Source organism: Prunus mume, linkage group LG6, assembly GCF_029339155.1.
Source record: "Prunus mume cultivar Tortuosa linkage group LG6, ASM2933915v1, whole genome shotgun sequence".
NCBI lineage: Eukaryota > Viridiplantae > Streptophyta > Magnoliopsida > Rosales > Rosaceae > Prunus > Prunus mume.
In genome coordinates, this window is record NC_142703.1 from 11,900,701 (window position 1) to 11,914,595 (window position 13,895).

Genomic DNA, 13,895 nt, shown 5'->3' on the forward strand with positions numbered 1-13,895 from the left:
GGTGGTATAATTTCTTTGAAGTTCTATAGGGAGCTGAAAGGGCCCCCTGCGTTTTACGAACTTGTTACTAAGGCCTATGTTGACTTCTATGTACAAACTTCTTCTGATGAATCCTTATCGACTTTGAAGCTCGAACAGTGTGAGATCTACCTATTGTATGCCCAAGATGTTGAAATTATAAAGCAAAGAGTTTAAAGCTCCAGTAGTTAGGAATATGCACCTAAACTTATATAAGCTATTGCAAGCCTTGTGTGGCTAAGGATGCTTTTGAGTTTGGTGTCTTTCTTGTTTTAACCCTTCGGCTTTTCCTACCCATGTAATGAGCTCCATTGAATTCAATGTCAATACTGTTAAAAGTAAGCTGGGCAAACATGCTAAAGTTTAAAGTGATTACTTGCACAAAGACTCCAGCGATAATCCCAATTTTAGGCAACATCATGTGCGTGGGTTTTATTTCTGCCAATTCTTTTCGATTGTTTTTTTTTATTTCTTTGCCAATTCTCTTTTCGATTGTTTTTTTTATTTTTTTGCCAATTCTTTTCGATTGTTTAGTTGATCACTTTCAATGGCTTGTCGGCCACGTCTCGGATATTGTAATTTATATATACCATTTTCTTTTGTTTGAAATGCGTGCATGATGCATGATGCATGATGCATGACAGTTTCTTCGCGGAAAGTGCTTGGGCTATTTTTTCTCTACCTTTTTTCAAGCTTTGATGATTTTGCTGGATTGTTTTGCTACTTTGTGTGCTAGTCATGTCTGAACTAGTACAATTGTGTTGCATCTCATTTTTTAAATAAAAAACTAGGATACATTTTTATTTTATTATCCTCAAAAGCAAAAGTTAGAATATCCTCAAAAGCAAAAGTTTGTACTGCCGCTCCCATTATCCCATATGCCCTTTTCTTTTTTCAACGTGTGAATGTTTGAATTTTTGTCCACCGTTCACTTCTCTTTTTCCATCTCTGATTATTTCCTGGGTTTTGTCAGTACTTTTCTTAGTCAAGATCAAGAAAGAGTTGGATGGCTTCAAAGTTTGACTGCTTGGACAATTCCTCTGCACTTTCGTTTTTCTTTTCATAATTTCCGTTGTTTTTTCGTTCTGCTTTTAGTACGATTGCTAAAACATGATACAGCTATAAGCTCTGCCACTTCTTTCTAGATGTCATCCTGAGGTTCTTTCTTAATATTTGCTGATAAGGCGATTATTATTCTGCAACTTCTTTCTTGATCTGGAGGTACTGACTCTAACTTAATTATTAGCTCTCTTTTACTTATTTGTGGAGATTCTTTGGACCTAGCGTTATTTGCATATATGCATGTTTTGAAAGGTTTGCAGGTTTTGGATAGGGATATGGATTCTTCTTCTTCTTCTCCTCTTCAAAAAAAGTATGATGTGTTTATTAGCTTCAGAGGTGAGGACACACGCGAGGCTTTTACCAGCCATCTTCACAAGGCTTTACTTTGGAAGAAAATTCAGACCTACATGGATTACAGACTGGAGAAAGGAGACAACATTGAACCTGCCCTTCTAAAAGCAATCGAGAAATCGAAAATTGCACTAGTCATTTTCTCAAAAGACTATGCTTCTTCCACTTGGTGTTTGAAAGAACTTGTGCATATACTTGGATGCAAGAAAAGCCATGGACAGATTGTTATACCCATTTTTTATCGCATAGATCCATCACATGTACGAAAACAAAAGGGAACTTATGCAGTTGAAGATCCTCCACTTAAGCGCAGTAGGGATGAGGTGGCCAACTGGAGGGCTGCTTTGGAGGAAGCAGCCAATATGTCTGGGTTTCATTATTCCAGCAAAACAGGGTAACTAACTCTCTAATTTGTATCAATTTCTACTTTTTATTATTTGATTCATACTCTACTCATACTATTGTTTGTCTTTCATAACGATATTTGCCAGGACGACAGAGGCCGATTTTGTTGAGAAAGTTGTTCAAGATGTTTTGAACAAATTGAATCGCGAATCGTCAAGTGATTTAAAGGGCCTGTTTGGGATTGAAAAGAAAATTGAGAAAATTGAGTCGTTATTATGCTTGGATTCACCAGGTGTTTGCTGTGTAGGTATTTGGGGCATGGGTGGTATTGGCAAGACTACCCTTGCTGATGCTGTATTTCACAGGCACTCCTCTAAATTTGAAGCTACTTGTTTTCTTGCAAATGTCAGGGGGAACTCAGAACAAACGAATGGACTACATCAGTTGCGAAATACACTTGTTCGTGATTTATTAAAGGATAAAGATGTAAATATCGACACTCCGTCCATACCACCTTATATTCAAGACAGGCTCAGGTGTACAAAGGCGCTCATTGTTCTTGATGATGTGAATGCTGAAAAACAACTAGAAGTTCTTGTTGGTGATGATGATCGGTTTTGCCAAGGAAGTCGAATCATTATAACTGCTAGAGATAAAGGCCTACTTGAGCAAAAAGTTGACCCTGCGAAGATATTCAGCGTTGAGGGATTAGGTGCCGAAGAAGCTCTTCAGCTCTTTCATTCGCATGCTTTTGGAAATAAGTCTCCGACAACAGATTACACTGAGTTGTCAAGAGTGGTGGTGGATTATATTAAGGGCATTCCATTAGCTCTTAAACTTATGGGGTCCTCATTCCGTCGTTGCAAGAGCAAACAAGAGTGGGAAGTTCAATGGAAAAAAGTGAAACGAGTTCCAATCGGAGAAATCCAGAAAGTATTGAGAGTAAGTTACGATGGATTAGATGACAATGAGAAGGAGATATTTCTTGATATAGCATGTTTTCATAAAGGCCGTAAGAGGAATGATGTAGAAATAATGTTAGATGGTTGTGGTTTCTTTGGGGCAGCGGGAATCAATGACCTTATTGATAGGTCTCTCATATCAATTTCATATTCTTGCGAAAAGTGGGAAGATAAGTTAGAAGCACGGATAGAGATGCATGATTTGGTGCAAGAAATGGGTAGAGCAATTGCTCGAGAACAACACAGTAGGTTGTTCATTGGAAAGGATGTCTATCAAGTATTGACAAATAACCAGGTAGTTTAATTATTCACATTTACAATAAACAAGTAAGATTATTCCTACAAATGTAATTTTGTATATTATATTTACATTTATATTTTGCTTTTGATTTGTCAGAAAGATGGACATGTTCAAGCAATATCCTTTGACTTGTATGAGATTAAAACGCTACACTTGGAGTTGGAACATGCAAACTTCGAAAAGATGTATCAACTGAGATTCCTACGTGTCTTCGGTCGTTATTGTCGGTCAATTGTTTCTCTTGATCTTCCCAATTCTCTTAGATATCTTAGCTGGGACGAATATCCTTTCAAATCTTTGCCATCAAAATTTTCTGCTCAAGACCTTGTTGTCCTTGATATGTCATCCAACGAAGTTGGGGTGCAACTTTGGAATGAAAACCAGGTATATTATATATGCTTATTTTAGTTATTGTATAACATGTGGCCTAGAAAGTAATAATCTGCAAACTAAGTTATTAATTCTTGTTATTTCTCTTTAATTTGTTACAGAGTCCAGTGAATTTAAAACGGATCAGTCTTCGTTTTTGCAAATACCTAACTGAAGTCCCAAATCTCTCTCGGAGTCTAAATATTGAGCATATAAATCTGCCAGGCTGTGAAAGCTTGGTTGAAATCCCTTCGTATTTTCAACATCTTGGCAAGCTTACTTATCTTCACCTTGGGCGGTGCAAAAAAATAAAAAATCTTCCTGAGATGCCATGCAATCTTGAATTCTTAGATTTGTCTTGGACAGCAATAGAGGAATTGCCTTCATCAATTTGGTCTCACGAAAAAATATCTCACTTAGATATTAAATATTGTAGAGACCTTAAAAGTCTTCCAAGCAACACTTGTAAGTTGAAACTCTCGGGTTCTCTTAGTCTAAAAGGCTGCATATCTCTTTGCGAGTTTTGGGAGCTTCCAAGGGATACAACAGTGCTAAAGTTGAGAGATGCAACAATAAAAGAATTGAGGAATACATCAATAGAGTCTGTTGTTGGTCTCATTGCAATTAAACTGATCAATTGCAAAAGCCTTGTGAGTCTCCCAACGAACATTTGGAAGTTGAAATCTCTGGAGAGCCTTGATCTCAGTGGTTGCTCTAACTTTCAACACTTGCCAGAAATCTCGGAGGCTATGGAACATCTGGTGTTTGTAAATTTATCATGTACAGATGTTAAAGAGCTGCCCCCATCAATTGGAAATCTAGTTGCGCTTCAAAATTTAGATCTGAGTAGCACCAAAATTAAGAGCATACCTGCAGGCATCAAACAAGCTACACAGCTGTCTTGCCTGTGCCTAAGGAATTGTGAGAGCCTTGAATTTTTACCAGAGCTCCCCCCATTGCTGCAATGTCTTGAAGCAGAAGGTTGCATGTCACTGAAGACAGTGTCAAGTTCAAGCACTGCAATCACACAAGGTTGGGAAGAGTATATATTTTCTCGAGGGCTTCATGAGAAACATATATTTTCTAATTGCAGAAGGTTGGATGAGAGTGCACGAAGCAACATAATGGGTGATGCACAACTCAAAATTATGCGAATGGCAACTGCGTCATCAAAGTTTAAAGAAGACAGAAGTGAAGAAGCATCATATGATTCAGATGAGGAAGACAAAATTGAAGAAATATCATATGATTCAGATGAGGTCTCTCTCTCTCTCTCTCTCTCTCTCTTCTGTTGAAGAAGTTGCTTTTCTTTTTCACAAGTTTAATAACTATGATGTACATGTCCATGGTACAGGAATTTTTTGGCAAGAGATCTTTGGTTGCCATTAGATGTTTGGGCTATGAAATTCCAGAATGGTTCAACCATAAAAGTGAGGGATGTTCAATAAAGATTGAGCTTCCTCGTAATTGGTTTAGCACAGATTTCTTGGGTTTTGCTCTATCTCTTGTTGTTGCAAACAAGAGAGGCTTGGATCCATCTTTTATTAAGTATTTCGGGCTTGAATGCAAGTACAACTTCAAAACTAGTAATGGTAAAAGCCATGAAGTCAGCCATCCTTTGTGTGATCCGGGATTGCCAAGGAATATTAGACGCGCAGATTCACATGAGGTGTTTGTGTGGTGGTATAGTAATGTCTTTGAAGAAGTTGTGGAGGGGGCTCAAAGCCCCACTGCGTTTTACAAACTTGTTACTGAGGTCAATGTTGACTTCACCGTAATGGATTGTTATGGCTATTCGGAGGTGAAGGTGGAAAAGTGTGGGATATGTCTGTTGTATGGCAAAGATGCTGAGATGATAAAGCAGAGGGCTTTGTAGATCAAGCAGATATCCCTAAATTCAAATTTTCATTTTATTTGAGCTGTTTGCAAGACTTGTGGTTGAGGATGCTTTTGAGTTTGTTAGGCTGAGGGATGTCTTTCTTGTTTTAACCCTTCGCCCTCTCCATCGCCAAGCTTTTTGGCTGAGGATGCTTTTGAGTTTAGTAATTTTCTTCATTCAATTCAACTATTAAATTGTTAATAATGTCATTTAAGTAATTATCATCAGTCCTAACCTATACATAAGTATGATCCAATCCAACTCCCATATTTAGAGCTATCAAGGTTTGATGGATAAGGAATGTAAATATTTGAGATTAAAAAAAAGGCAGTTTCACTAAAACACCCAAAATGGAGGTTGAAATTATAAAAAAACCCAACACCCAAAACACTTTATAAACACACCCAAAACCCATCATTACACACACTCAAAACCCATTTATAAACACACCAAAAAAGTTGACTTTGGGGTTGATTTTGGGTGTGTTTCTATGTTTAAATAGTGCTTGGGTTTTTTTATAAATACATGTTTAGGATTGAGTTTATTTATAAATTTGTATAAAAAAAATAACAAGTTTCCTTTTATATCAAGAGGAAGAAAGCGTGAAAGTCGAATTCTTTCGATAAAGCGACCAAAAAATTTATTTTAAAAAATCTATACGTTAGAATCATCAATCTATAGGACAAATAGTCGATGGATGCATTAAATGCAACTGTTGTGCTCGTAGAAACTTAAAGATTGGCTTATCATGGAATTTCTGGGTCAACTTTAAATGTAATTTTCACACTTTTTTCCACCAATTATGGGGACAAAAATTTACACTCAGTTGTCTGATTGAGCTGTAATCGGACACCTCAACATTCACTGTTTTTTTTTTCAGACCCAAAAAAAAAAAATTTAATGAAATATTGGCGATAATAAACATTGCCCCAAGCTTTTAGGAGATATATATAGTCGTTGTCACAACAAAAACAACCCCTCTTTCTGTTAAAAAAAATATTTTTTTAATCCAAGGTATTACTTGATTGCCATTTATACATTTCAATGAACAACTAAGCTGCAAAACTCGTATATCGTCAAGTAGTTCGCATATAATAAAAATTGCGAGAGGTTAATTATTGCTTGCCCATCTGCTTATCAGGTATCTTACCTACTTTTAAAAAATAAAAAATAAAAAATCCCTTGATCTTGATTGATATGGGATTCTAGAGGTTAATTATTGATTTTATTTTTTCTGGGTTTTTGTAAGAATTTGTGAAGGCAGCAATTGCTTACAAGAACAAGGTTAATAGCTCAATTTCAGTGCTACAATCTTTGGAGCTTGATGGTGAAATGGAGATGAAGAGAAAGAAAATTGTCAGAAGTTTCTCAATTGCAAGAAACATATACAGTGGAGGCCTAGGAAGTGGTTTGCAACTTGAAGCTGAAGCAGAATTCCTTGATGTTTGAGCGATTGAGTTTTTCCCAAAGAGAGAAAGTGAGAGAGCGATGGTTTTTTGTTGTTGGATGAGGGAATTCGGCAGTTTATCTTTTTCTTTTTGTCTATTTTTGTTCAGAGCACGTGGAGGTCACGTGAGATTTGCAAAACCAGAAAAATAAATAAAAGGAAAATGAAAAAAACGTTGTCTTTAGTTGAGTTGGAGTGGAGAGGGAAGCTTCCGCAAATTGAAAGCTCAACCGCTGAAGAAAGAGGTAGCGGAGAAGACGGCTTCCGATGATTCAAAATCAGAGATTATTCTGCAATAAGACACCAGTCCAGTTTTTTAGTGTAAGCCAATATCCATAACTCCTTCTGTCAAGGTACCAATTTTTTCCTTATATTTCTCTGATATTTTCTTGTTTTTCCGCTACCTTATCAGGTAAGTCAATGAAAAATCTTATCTTGAGAATTGGGTATTGGATGTTTTGTAAATTTGAAATCCACATAGTTTTGGCTTTGGGTCGATGATTTTCGATTTCTGGAAGTAGAGTTTTGGCCCTGTTCCTTGCTGCACAATAATTTGAAAGATAATAGACAAGTAATTTGATTCAAGCCAAAGGCTTTGACAGACGAATAGAACGATCCTAGTAATCTGGTCGGCTACAAGAAATATTGAAACTAACATACGAGCCTCCAAAATTTTGATGAGCTTACATTTACTATTATGACAAGAAAATAATCATGTCACTTACAATGCAGGCAGTTGAGATATAATTTTTTTTTTTATAATTACAGTTGAGCTGATTCGGCGCATGATAAACAGCATTCTGATATGTAAGTGTAGATTTCACTTATTCTTTTCAGTTGGTAATTTTCAAAATCTCTTGAGTGCCACTAGTTGTTTAATTTCCTTTATCATTTACTGAATATGCACAAAGCTAATTTTTGGACCTAGCGTTATTTGCATATTTTATGAATATATATATGCATATATGCATGCTTTGACTTGTAAGTTTTCAGGTTTTGGATACGGATATGAATTCATCGTCTTCTTCTTCTCTTCCTTTTCCTGCTCCCCTTCAAGAAAAGTACGATGTGTTTCTTAGTTTCAGAGGTGAACACACGCGATGCTTTTACCAGCCATCTTCACGCGGCTTTACTTCGGAGGCAAATTGAGACCTACATAGATAACAGACTTGAGAAAGGAGACGACATTGGACCTTCCCTTAAAGAAGCAATCAAGAAATCGAAAATTGCCGTAGTCATTTTCTCAAAAAACTATGCTTCTTCCACATGGTGTTTGAAAGAACTTGTGCATATACTAGAATGCAAGAAAAGCTATGGACAAATTGTTATACCCATTTTTTATGGCATAGATCCATCACATGTACGAAAACAGCAGGGAACTTATGCACTCGAAGATCGTCCACTTAAGCGCAGTATGGATGAGGTGACCAACTGGAGAGCTGCTTTGGAGGAAGCAGCCAATATGTCTGGGTTTCCTTATTCAAGCAAAAAAGGGTAGCCAACTCGCTAACTTGTATCAATTTCTACTTTATTTTCATTTCATTCATGCTTACCATTGTTCGTCTTTCATAATGATATTTGCCAGGACGGAGGCCGATTTTGTTGAGGAAGTTGTCCAACATGTTTTGACCAAATTGAATCGCGAATCGTCAAGTGATTTAAGGGGCCTGGTTGGAATTGAAAGAAAAATTGAGGAAATGGAGTCGTTATTATGGTTGGATTCAACAGGTGTTTGCTGTGTAGGTATTTGGGGCATGGGTGGTATTGGCAAGACCACCCTTGCTGATGCTGTATTTCACAGGCAGTCTTCTAAATTTGATGCTGCTTGTTTTCTTGCAAATGTTAGGGAGAAATCAGAACAAACGGATGGACTAAAACAATTGCGAAATACACTTCTTGGTGAAATATTAAAGGACTCCTTTAATATCAACACTCCATCTATACCACTTCATATTCAAGATAGGCTCAGGCGTACAAAGGCGCTCATTGTTCTTGATGATGTGAATGCTCGAAAACAACTAGAAGATCTTGTTGGTGATAATGATCGGTTTTGCCAAGGAAGTCGAATCATTATAACTGCTAGAGATAAAGGCCTACTTGAGCAAAAAGTTGACCATGAAAAGATATACAATGTTGAGGGATTAGGTTCTGATGAAGCTCTTCAGCTCTTTCATTCCCATGCTTTCAGAAATAAGTCTCCAACAACAGATTATATTGGGTTGTCAAAAAAGGTGATAGTTTATAGTAAGGGCAATCCGTTAGCTCTTAAAGTTATGGGGTCCTTATTCCATCGTTGCAGGAGCAAACAAGAGTGGGAAGACCAATGGAACAATTTGAAACATTTTTCAAACGAAGAAATCGAGGAAGTGTTGAGAATAAGTTACGATGGATTAGGAAAAAATGAGGAGGAGATATTTCTTGATATAGCATGTTTTTATAAAGGCTATGAGAGGAATTATGTACAAAAATTATTAGATGGTTGTGGTTTCCGTGGGGAAAAGGGAATCAATGATCTTATTGATAGGTCTCTCATATCAATTTCAAAAGTACAACGGAAAGATTTGCTGTCAAGAGGATTTATAAAAATGCATGATTTGGTGCAAGAAATGGGTAGGGCAATTGCTCGAGAACAACGTAGTAGGTTGTTCAATGCTGAGGATGTCTATCAAGTGTTGACAAATAACCAAGTACGTAGTAATATTCACATTTACAAATAACAAGTCAGATTATTCCTATACATGTAATTTTGTTCAAATATTTTTTTGTATATTATATTTACATTTATATTTTCCTCTTGATTGTCAGAGAGATGGACATGTTCAAGCCATATCCTTTCACTTGTCTGATTCTAAAACCCGACACTTGGAGTTGGAACATGCAAACTTCGAAAAGATGTATCAACTGAGATTCCTACGTGTCAGTCATTTTCTTCCATCAATTGATCTTCCCAATTCTATTAGATTTCTTGAATGGCACGATTATCCTTTGAAATCTTTGCCATCAAAATTTTCTGCTCAAAATCTTGTTTTCCTTCAAATTTCGTCCAGCGTCGTTGGGGGGCAACTTTGGAATGAAGACCAGGTATATTATATATGCTTATTTTAGTTCCTGTATAACATGTTACCGAGAAAGTAATAATCTACAAGCTAATAAGTTATTAATTCTTGTTTAATTTGTTACAGAGTCCTGTGAACTTAAAATGGATCTGTCTTAATGAATGCAAACATCTAACTGAAGTCCCAAATCTCTCTCGGAGTCTGAAAATTGAGCATATAGATCTGTGGGGCTGTGAAAGTTTGGTTGAAATTCCTTCGTATTTTCAACATCTTGGCAAGCTTACTTATCTTGACCTTGGGGGCTGCACAAATCTCAAAAATCTTCCCGAGATGCCATGTAATCTTGAAGTCTTACTTTTATTTGACACAGCAATAGAGGAATTGCCTTCATCAGTTTGGTCTCACGAAAAAATATCTCACTTAGATATTACATATTGTAGAGACCTTAGGAGTCTTCCGAGCAACAGTTGTAAGCTGAAACTCTCGGGTTCTCTTAGTCTAAATGGCTGTGAATCTCTTTGCGGGTTTTGGGAGCTTCCCACGAATACAAGAGTGCTAGATTTGAGTGAGACATTATTCTTATCTTCCAGAAACCTTGTGAGTCTCCCAACGAACATTTGGAAGTTGAAATCTCTGGAGAGCCTTGATCTCAGTTGCTGCTCCAAATTTCAAAACTTCCCTGAAATCTTGGAGGCTATGGAACATCTGGAGTTTCTAAATTTATCAGGTACATCAGTTAAAGAGCTACCCCCATCAATTGGAAATCTAGTTGCACTTCGAAAATTAGATCTCGGTGATTGCAATAACCTTGAGGTTGTCCCTGATGACCTCTTTTACTTAACCTCATTACAAGAGTTAGATCTGAGTAGCACCAAAATTAAGAGCATACCTGCAAGCATCAAACAAGCTGCACAGCTGTCTTGCCTGTGCCTAAGGGATTGCAAGAGCCTTGAATTTTTACCAGAGCTCCCCCCATTGCTGCAATGTCTAGAAGCAGAAGGTTGCACGTCACTGAAGACAGTGTCAAGTTCAAGCACTGCAATCACACAAGGTTGGGAAGAATATATATTTTCTCGGGGGCTTCGTGAGGAGCATATATTTTCTGATTGCCCAAACTTGGATGAGAATGCAAGAAGCAACATAATGGCTGATGCACAACTCAGAATTATGCGAATGGCAACTTCGTCGTCAAAGTTTAAAGACAAAATTGAAGAAAAAAATGAACACTCATCATATGATTCAGATTATTTCCATGATGAATCAGAGAAGGTCTCTCTGTCTATCTTTCTTTCTCTCTCTCTCTCTCTCTCTCTCTCTCTCTCTCTCTCTCTACCGCACGCACACACTCTGTCTGCCTTACTCATTCTGTCTATTTTTTTCACGAGTTTAATAACTATGATGTCCATATCCATGGTACATGAATTTTTTGGCAAGAGATCTTCGGTTGCCATTAGATGTTGGGGATATGAAATTCCAAAATGGTTCAGCCATCAAAGTGAGGGATCTTCAATAAAGATTGAGCTTCCTCCTGATTGGTTTAGCACAGATTTCTTTGGTTTTGCTCTATCTTTTGTTGTTGGCTGTGCTGCACAGAAGATTGGATGCAAGTACAACTTCAAAACTAGTAATGGTGAAAACCATGAAGTCAACCATCCTTTGTTTTATGATTCACAAATAAATGAACTAACCTTTGTTTATGAAGATTCACATGAGGTGTTTGTGTGGTGGTATAATAATGTCTTTGAAGAAGTTGCAGAGGAAGCTCGAAGCCCCACTGTGTTTTACAACCATTTTACTGAGGTCAATGTTGACTTCAACCTACTGAATTATCACCGCGAACCCTTTCCGGTGGGGGACGAGGTGGGGGTGGAAAAGTGTGGGATATGTCTGTTGTATGGCAAAGATGCTGAGATGATAAAGCAGAGGGCTTTGTATGCCCAAGATGACGAAATTCAAAATTTCTTTTGATTTGAGCTGTTTGCTTTGCAAGCCTTGTGGCTGAGGATGCTTTTGATTTTGAGTTTGTTACGGTTAGATATGTCTTTCTTGTTTTAACGCCCCATGTAAGCCATGTAATTTCCTTCATTGATTTCAAGTTTTCAATTGTTAAAAAGTCAACAGTATTAAATTGTACATCAATTGGATTTCTGGAGATGAAGAAAGCAGGGCCATCGTTGGATTCAATGCCTATCATAGAACACGTACTAAAAGAAGAGCGAGGGGAGAAATTGGAGAAAATGAAAGAGAGTGAAGCCTGAAGAAGAAGTGAAAAATCCTAAACTTCCTTTCATATAAACATTCGTGCCTTATGGCAAGAAGCATCAGAGAAAATGAAAAGAAAAATGAAAACAGCAAAAGATGTTCCAGTAGCTTTAATTTGCAAGTTTCAAAATCTAAATAGGACTCTATTTACGCCTCCTGAAAGACGCTTACAAGCTTTTTATTAAGAACAGACACTAAACGATTCTGGTAGCATTTTGCATTACACTTCCTTGGGACTCGTTGATTTTCCTCCCTTCGTTGGAAGCTGTTTAATGATTTCAACGTCTTCTGCGAGAGATGATATAAACCAGTCCACATCAAAGATTGCATCGAAGCTGCTGCACCAAATACACGAAATAACATTATAAATACTCTGACAATAGTTCTTTCTGTGATATGTTGAAACTGACCTGGAATCCTTCCAAAACGATTTCTGGTCGAGCTTGAGAACAACAAGAGTAGCATTCAAGATATAAGCTGCAACAACAGCATCAGTTATCGTAACAGAATCAGGAAACAAAGCATCAGAGACAGAATCAGCAACAAAAGCATGCATGATTAGAAGCCAGTCTCATCACTATTCACTCATGGAATGAAAAAGTTACAAAGTCCCATCAACTGGTCCTATACAAGAGCTACTTATAACCAGATGCCAAAACGAAATAACTAGCAACAATTAGACTAATAAAGAAGTCATTTGGAATCTGAATGCGTAACCACAAGGTTCTTTTAAGCCTTTATATGAACAAATTAGAACAATAAGTTAAGCCTTGAATAGAAGAAAACTATGCAACTCTAGCTCAATTAAGAAACACATCAGCAGCTGCAACATTAAATTCAGTGCATGGAATGAACAAAACAAGACATCAATCAATTCCGGATTAAGAAAAATTATCAAGTTCTAATTGAATTTCAGTCTGAATATCTGATCATCCGCAAGTTAAGAGAAACTTGAAAGCTTATTCGTTGCTGCAACCATGGAACTTATCCGATTTCCTTGTGCTCCATAAATCTCGACCTGAGCTCCCTCCACTCTCCTCTGGAGTTAGCGGCATCTGCCATGTCTTCGTACCTTGTCAGGGTTGCTTTCCTGCATGCAATATAACCCCAAATATCAATCTCATTATAATGCAGATATACAAATTATATAAAACAGGTCACTACTGAATGACATAATTCAAGACATCAATGAAGCCTTACATGTAAAGTATTACAAATTCCAAATTACCTCAAATGCAGAGCAATGGAACACAAACGTCGCCGTTTCTTAGTATTGACAAGTGGTGTTGACGCTGACGCAGGAGCGGGAGGATTCGAACCGGCCCATAAACAAGGCTTCTAATATTCTATTCAGTGGCCGGTTGTTGGGAAAGAAACTCAATTTAAGCTTTTTGCCCTCCCATGATCCCATCCCATGTACCAAAAATATTTATTAAGAAACAAGGTTGAGTCTCCTCCAAGGAAAAAAAAAAAGGAAAGCAAAATTAGCGTTCGATGCCTACTTAATATATGCAAACATCATCCACATCTTGTAAAAATATTTATTAAGAATATTAATGTTTTCTTATTTTAAGGACTTTTTTATTATTTGTATTAACACATCAACATAAAAGTGGGTCCTTCACTTGCAATGTCATCAAAGTTACTATATTTTTGGATGAAATTGACGACATGAGACAAAGTGAATCACCAAATCTCGGTCAAGAGACATGGGACATAATGTATTTGTAAATTCTGGTCCGAAAAATTCCGAACTACAAAAGGATCTGATTTTTCCAGTATTTTCTGGAAAATTCCGAATTTTAATTATAATTAATTTTTATTTATTTATAAGTCTTATATA

The 13,895-nt window shown here is 37.0% G+C and overlaps 3 protein-coding genes and 1 long non-coding RNA gene across 10 annotated transcripts in view; 2 read left to right on the forward strand and 2 right to left on the reverse strand.

Annotated features, from left to right (window-relative positions):
* LOC107882015 (protein ROOT HAIR SPECIFIC 17-like) overlaps positions 1 to 13,895 on the reverse strand; it is a 34,781-nt gene that overhangs the window by 6,060 nt on the left and 14,826 nt on the right. The gene's annotated exons all lie outside the window — the stretch shown is intronic.
* On the forward strand, positions 902 to 5,491 carry LOC103334701 (disease resistance-like protein DSC1). Of its 3 annotated transcripts, none has more exons than XM_089054406.1 (6): positions 902 to 1,239; positions 1,333 to 1,825; positions 1,923 to 3,033; positions 3,136 to 3,423; positions 3,531 to 4,667; positions 4,763 to 5,491. In XM_089054406.1, exons 2-6 carry the CDS (start codon positions 1,356 to 1,358, stop codon positions 5,282 to 5,284), a joined length of 3,528 nt encoding a protein of 1,175 aa, XP_088910532.1. In that variant the 5' UTR covers positions 902 to 1,239; positions 1,333 to 1,355; the 3' UTR covers positions 5,285 to 5,491. The 3 variants fall into 3 exon arrangements, with proteins under 3 accessions (XP_088910532.1, XP_088910534.1, XP_088910531.1); XM_089054408.1 differs by having other exon boundaries at positions 1,341 to 1,825; XM_089054405.1 differs by having other exon boundaries at positions 1,183 to 1,825.
* Positions 6,299 to 11,974, forward strand: LOC103334703 (TMV resistance protein N-like). 5 transcript variants are annotated; one of them, XM_089054395.1, is made up of 7 exons: positions 6,299 to 6,428; positions 6,537 to 7,087; positions 7,503 to 7,541; positions 7,728 to 8,228; positions 8,320 to 9,421; positions 9,540 to 9,815; positions 9,917 to 11,974. In XM_089054395.1, the coding sequence occupies exons 4-7, from the start codon at positions 7,801 to 7,803 to the stop codon at positions 11,756 to 11,758; spliced, it is 3,648 nt and encodes a 1,215-aa protein (XP_088910521.1). In that variant the 5' UTR covers positions 6,299 to 6,428; positions 6,537 to 7,087; positions 7,503 to 7,541; positions 7,728 to 7,800; the 3' UTR covers positions 11,759 to 11,974. The 5 variants fall into 5 exon arrangements, with proteins under 5 accessions (XP_088910521.1, XP_088910522.1, XP_088910524.1 ...); XM_089054396.1 differs by having other exon boundaries at positions 6,537 to 7,055; XM_089054398.1 differs by lacking the exon at positions 7,503 to 7,541.
* LOC148916077 (uncharacterized) lies at positions 12,057 to 13,397 on the reverse strand. The gene is made up of 2 exons (XR_016127865.1): positions 13,281 to 13,397; positions 12,057 to 13,142 (listed from the first exon to the last, which is right to left on the reverse strand). It is a non-coding gene; the product is annotated as an uncharacterized LOC148916077 (long non-coding RNA).

What these genes read in the sequence shown, in the direction of transcription:
- LOC103334701 (XM_089054405.1), top strand. Translation starts at nt 1,317, where the DNA reads ATGCATGTTTTGAAAGGTTTGCAGGTTTTGGATAGGGATATGGATTCT. An exon ending in AACTTTGGAATGAAAACCAG is followed by an intron (nt 3,424 to 3,530) that starts GTATATTATATA and finishes AATTTGTTACAG; the next exon opens with AGTCCAGTGAATTTAAAACG. An exon ending in TATCATATGATTCAGATGAG is followed by an intron (nt 4,668 to 4,762) that starts GTCTCTCTCTCT and finishes TCCATGGTACAG; the next exon opens with GAATTTTTTGGCAAGAGATC.
- LOC103334703 (XM_089054395.1), top strand. Translation starts at nt 7,801, where the DNA reads ATGTGTTTCTTAGTTTCAGAGGTGAACACACGCGATGCTTTTACCAGC. An exon ending in CCTTATTCAAGCAAAAAAGG is followed by an intron (nt 8,229 to 8,319) that starts GTAGCCAACTCG and finishes GATATTTGCCAG; the next exon opens with GACGGAGGCCGATTTTGTTG. An exon ending in AACTTTGGAATGAAGACCAG is followed by an intron (nt 9,816 to 9,916) that starts GTATATTATATA and finishes AATTTGTTACAG; the next exon opens with AGTCCTGTGAACTTAAAATG.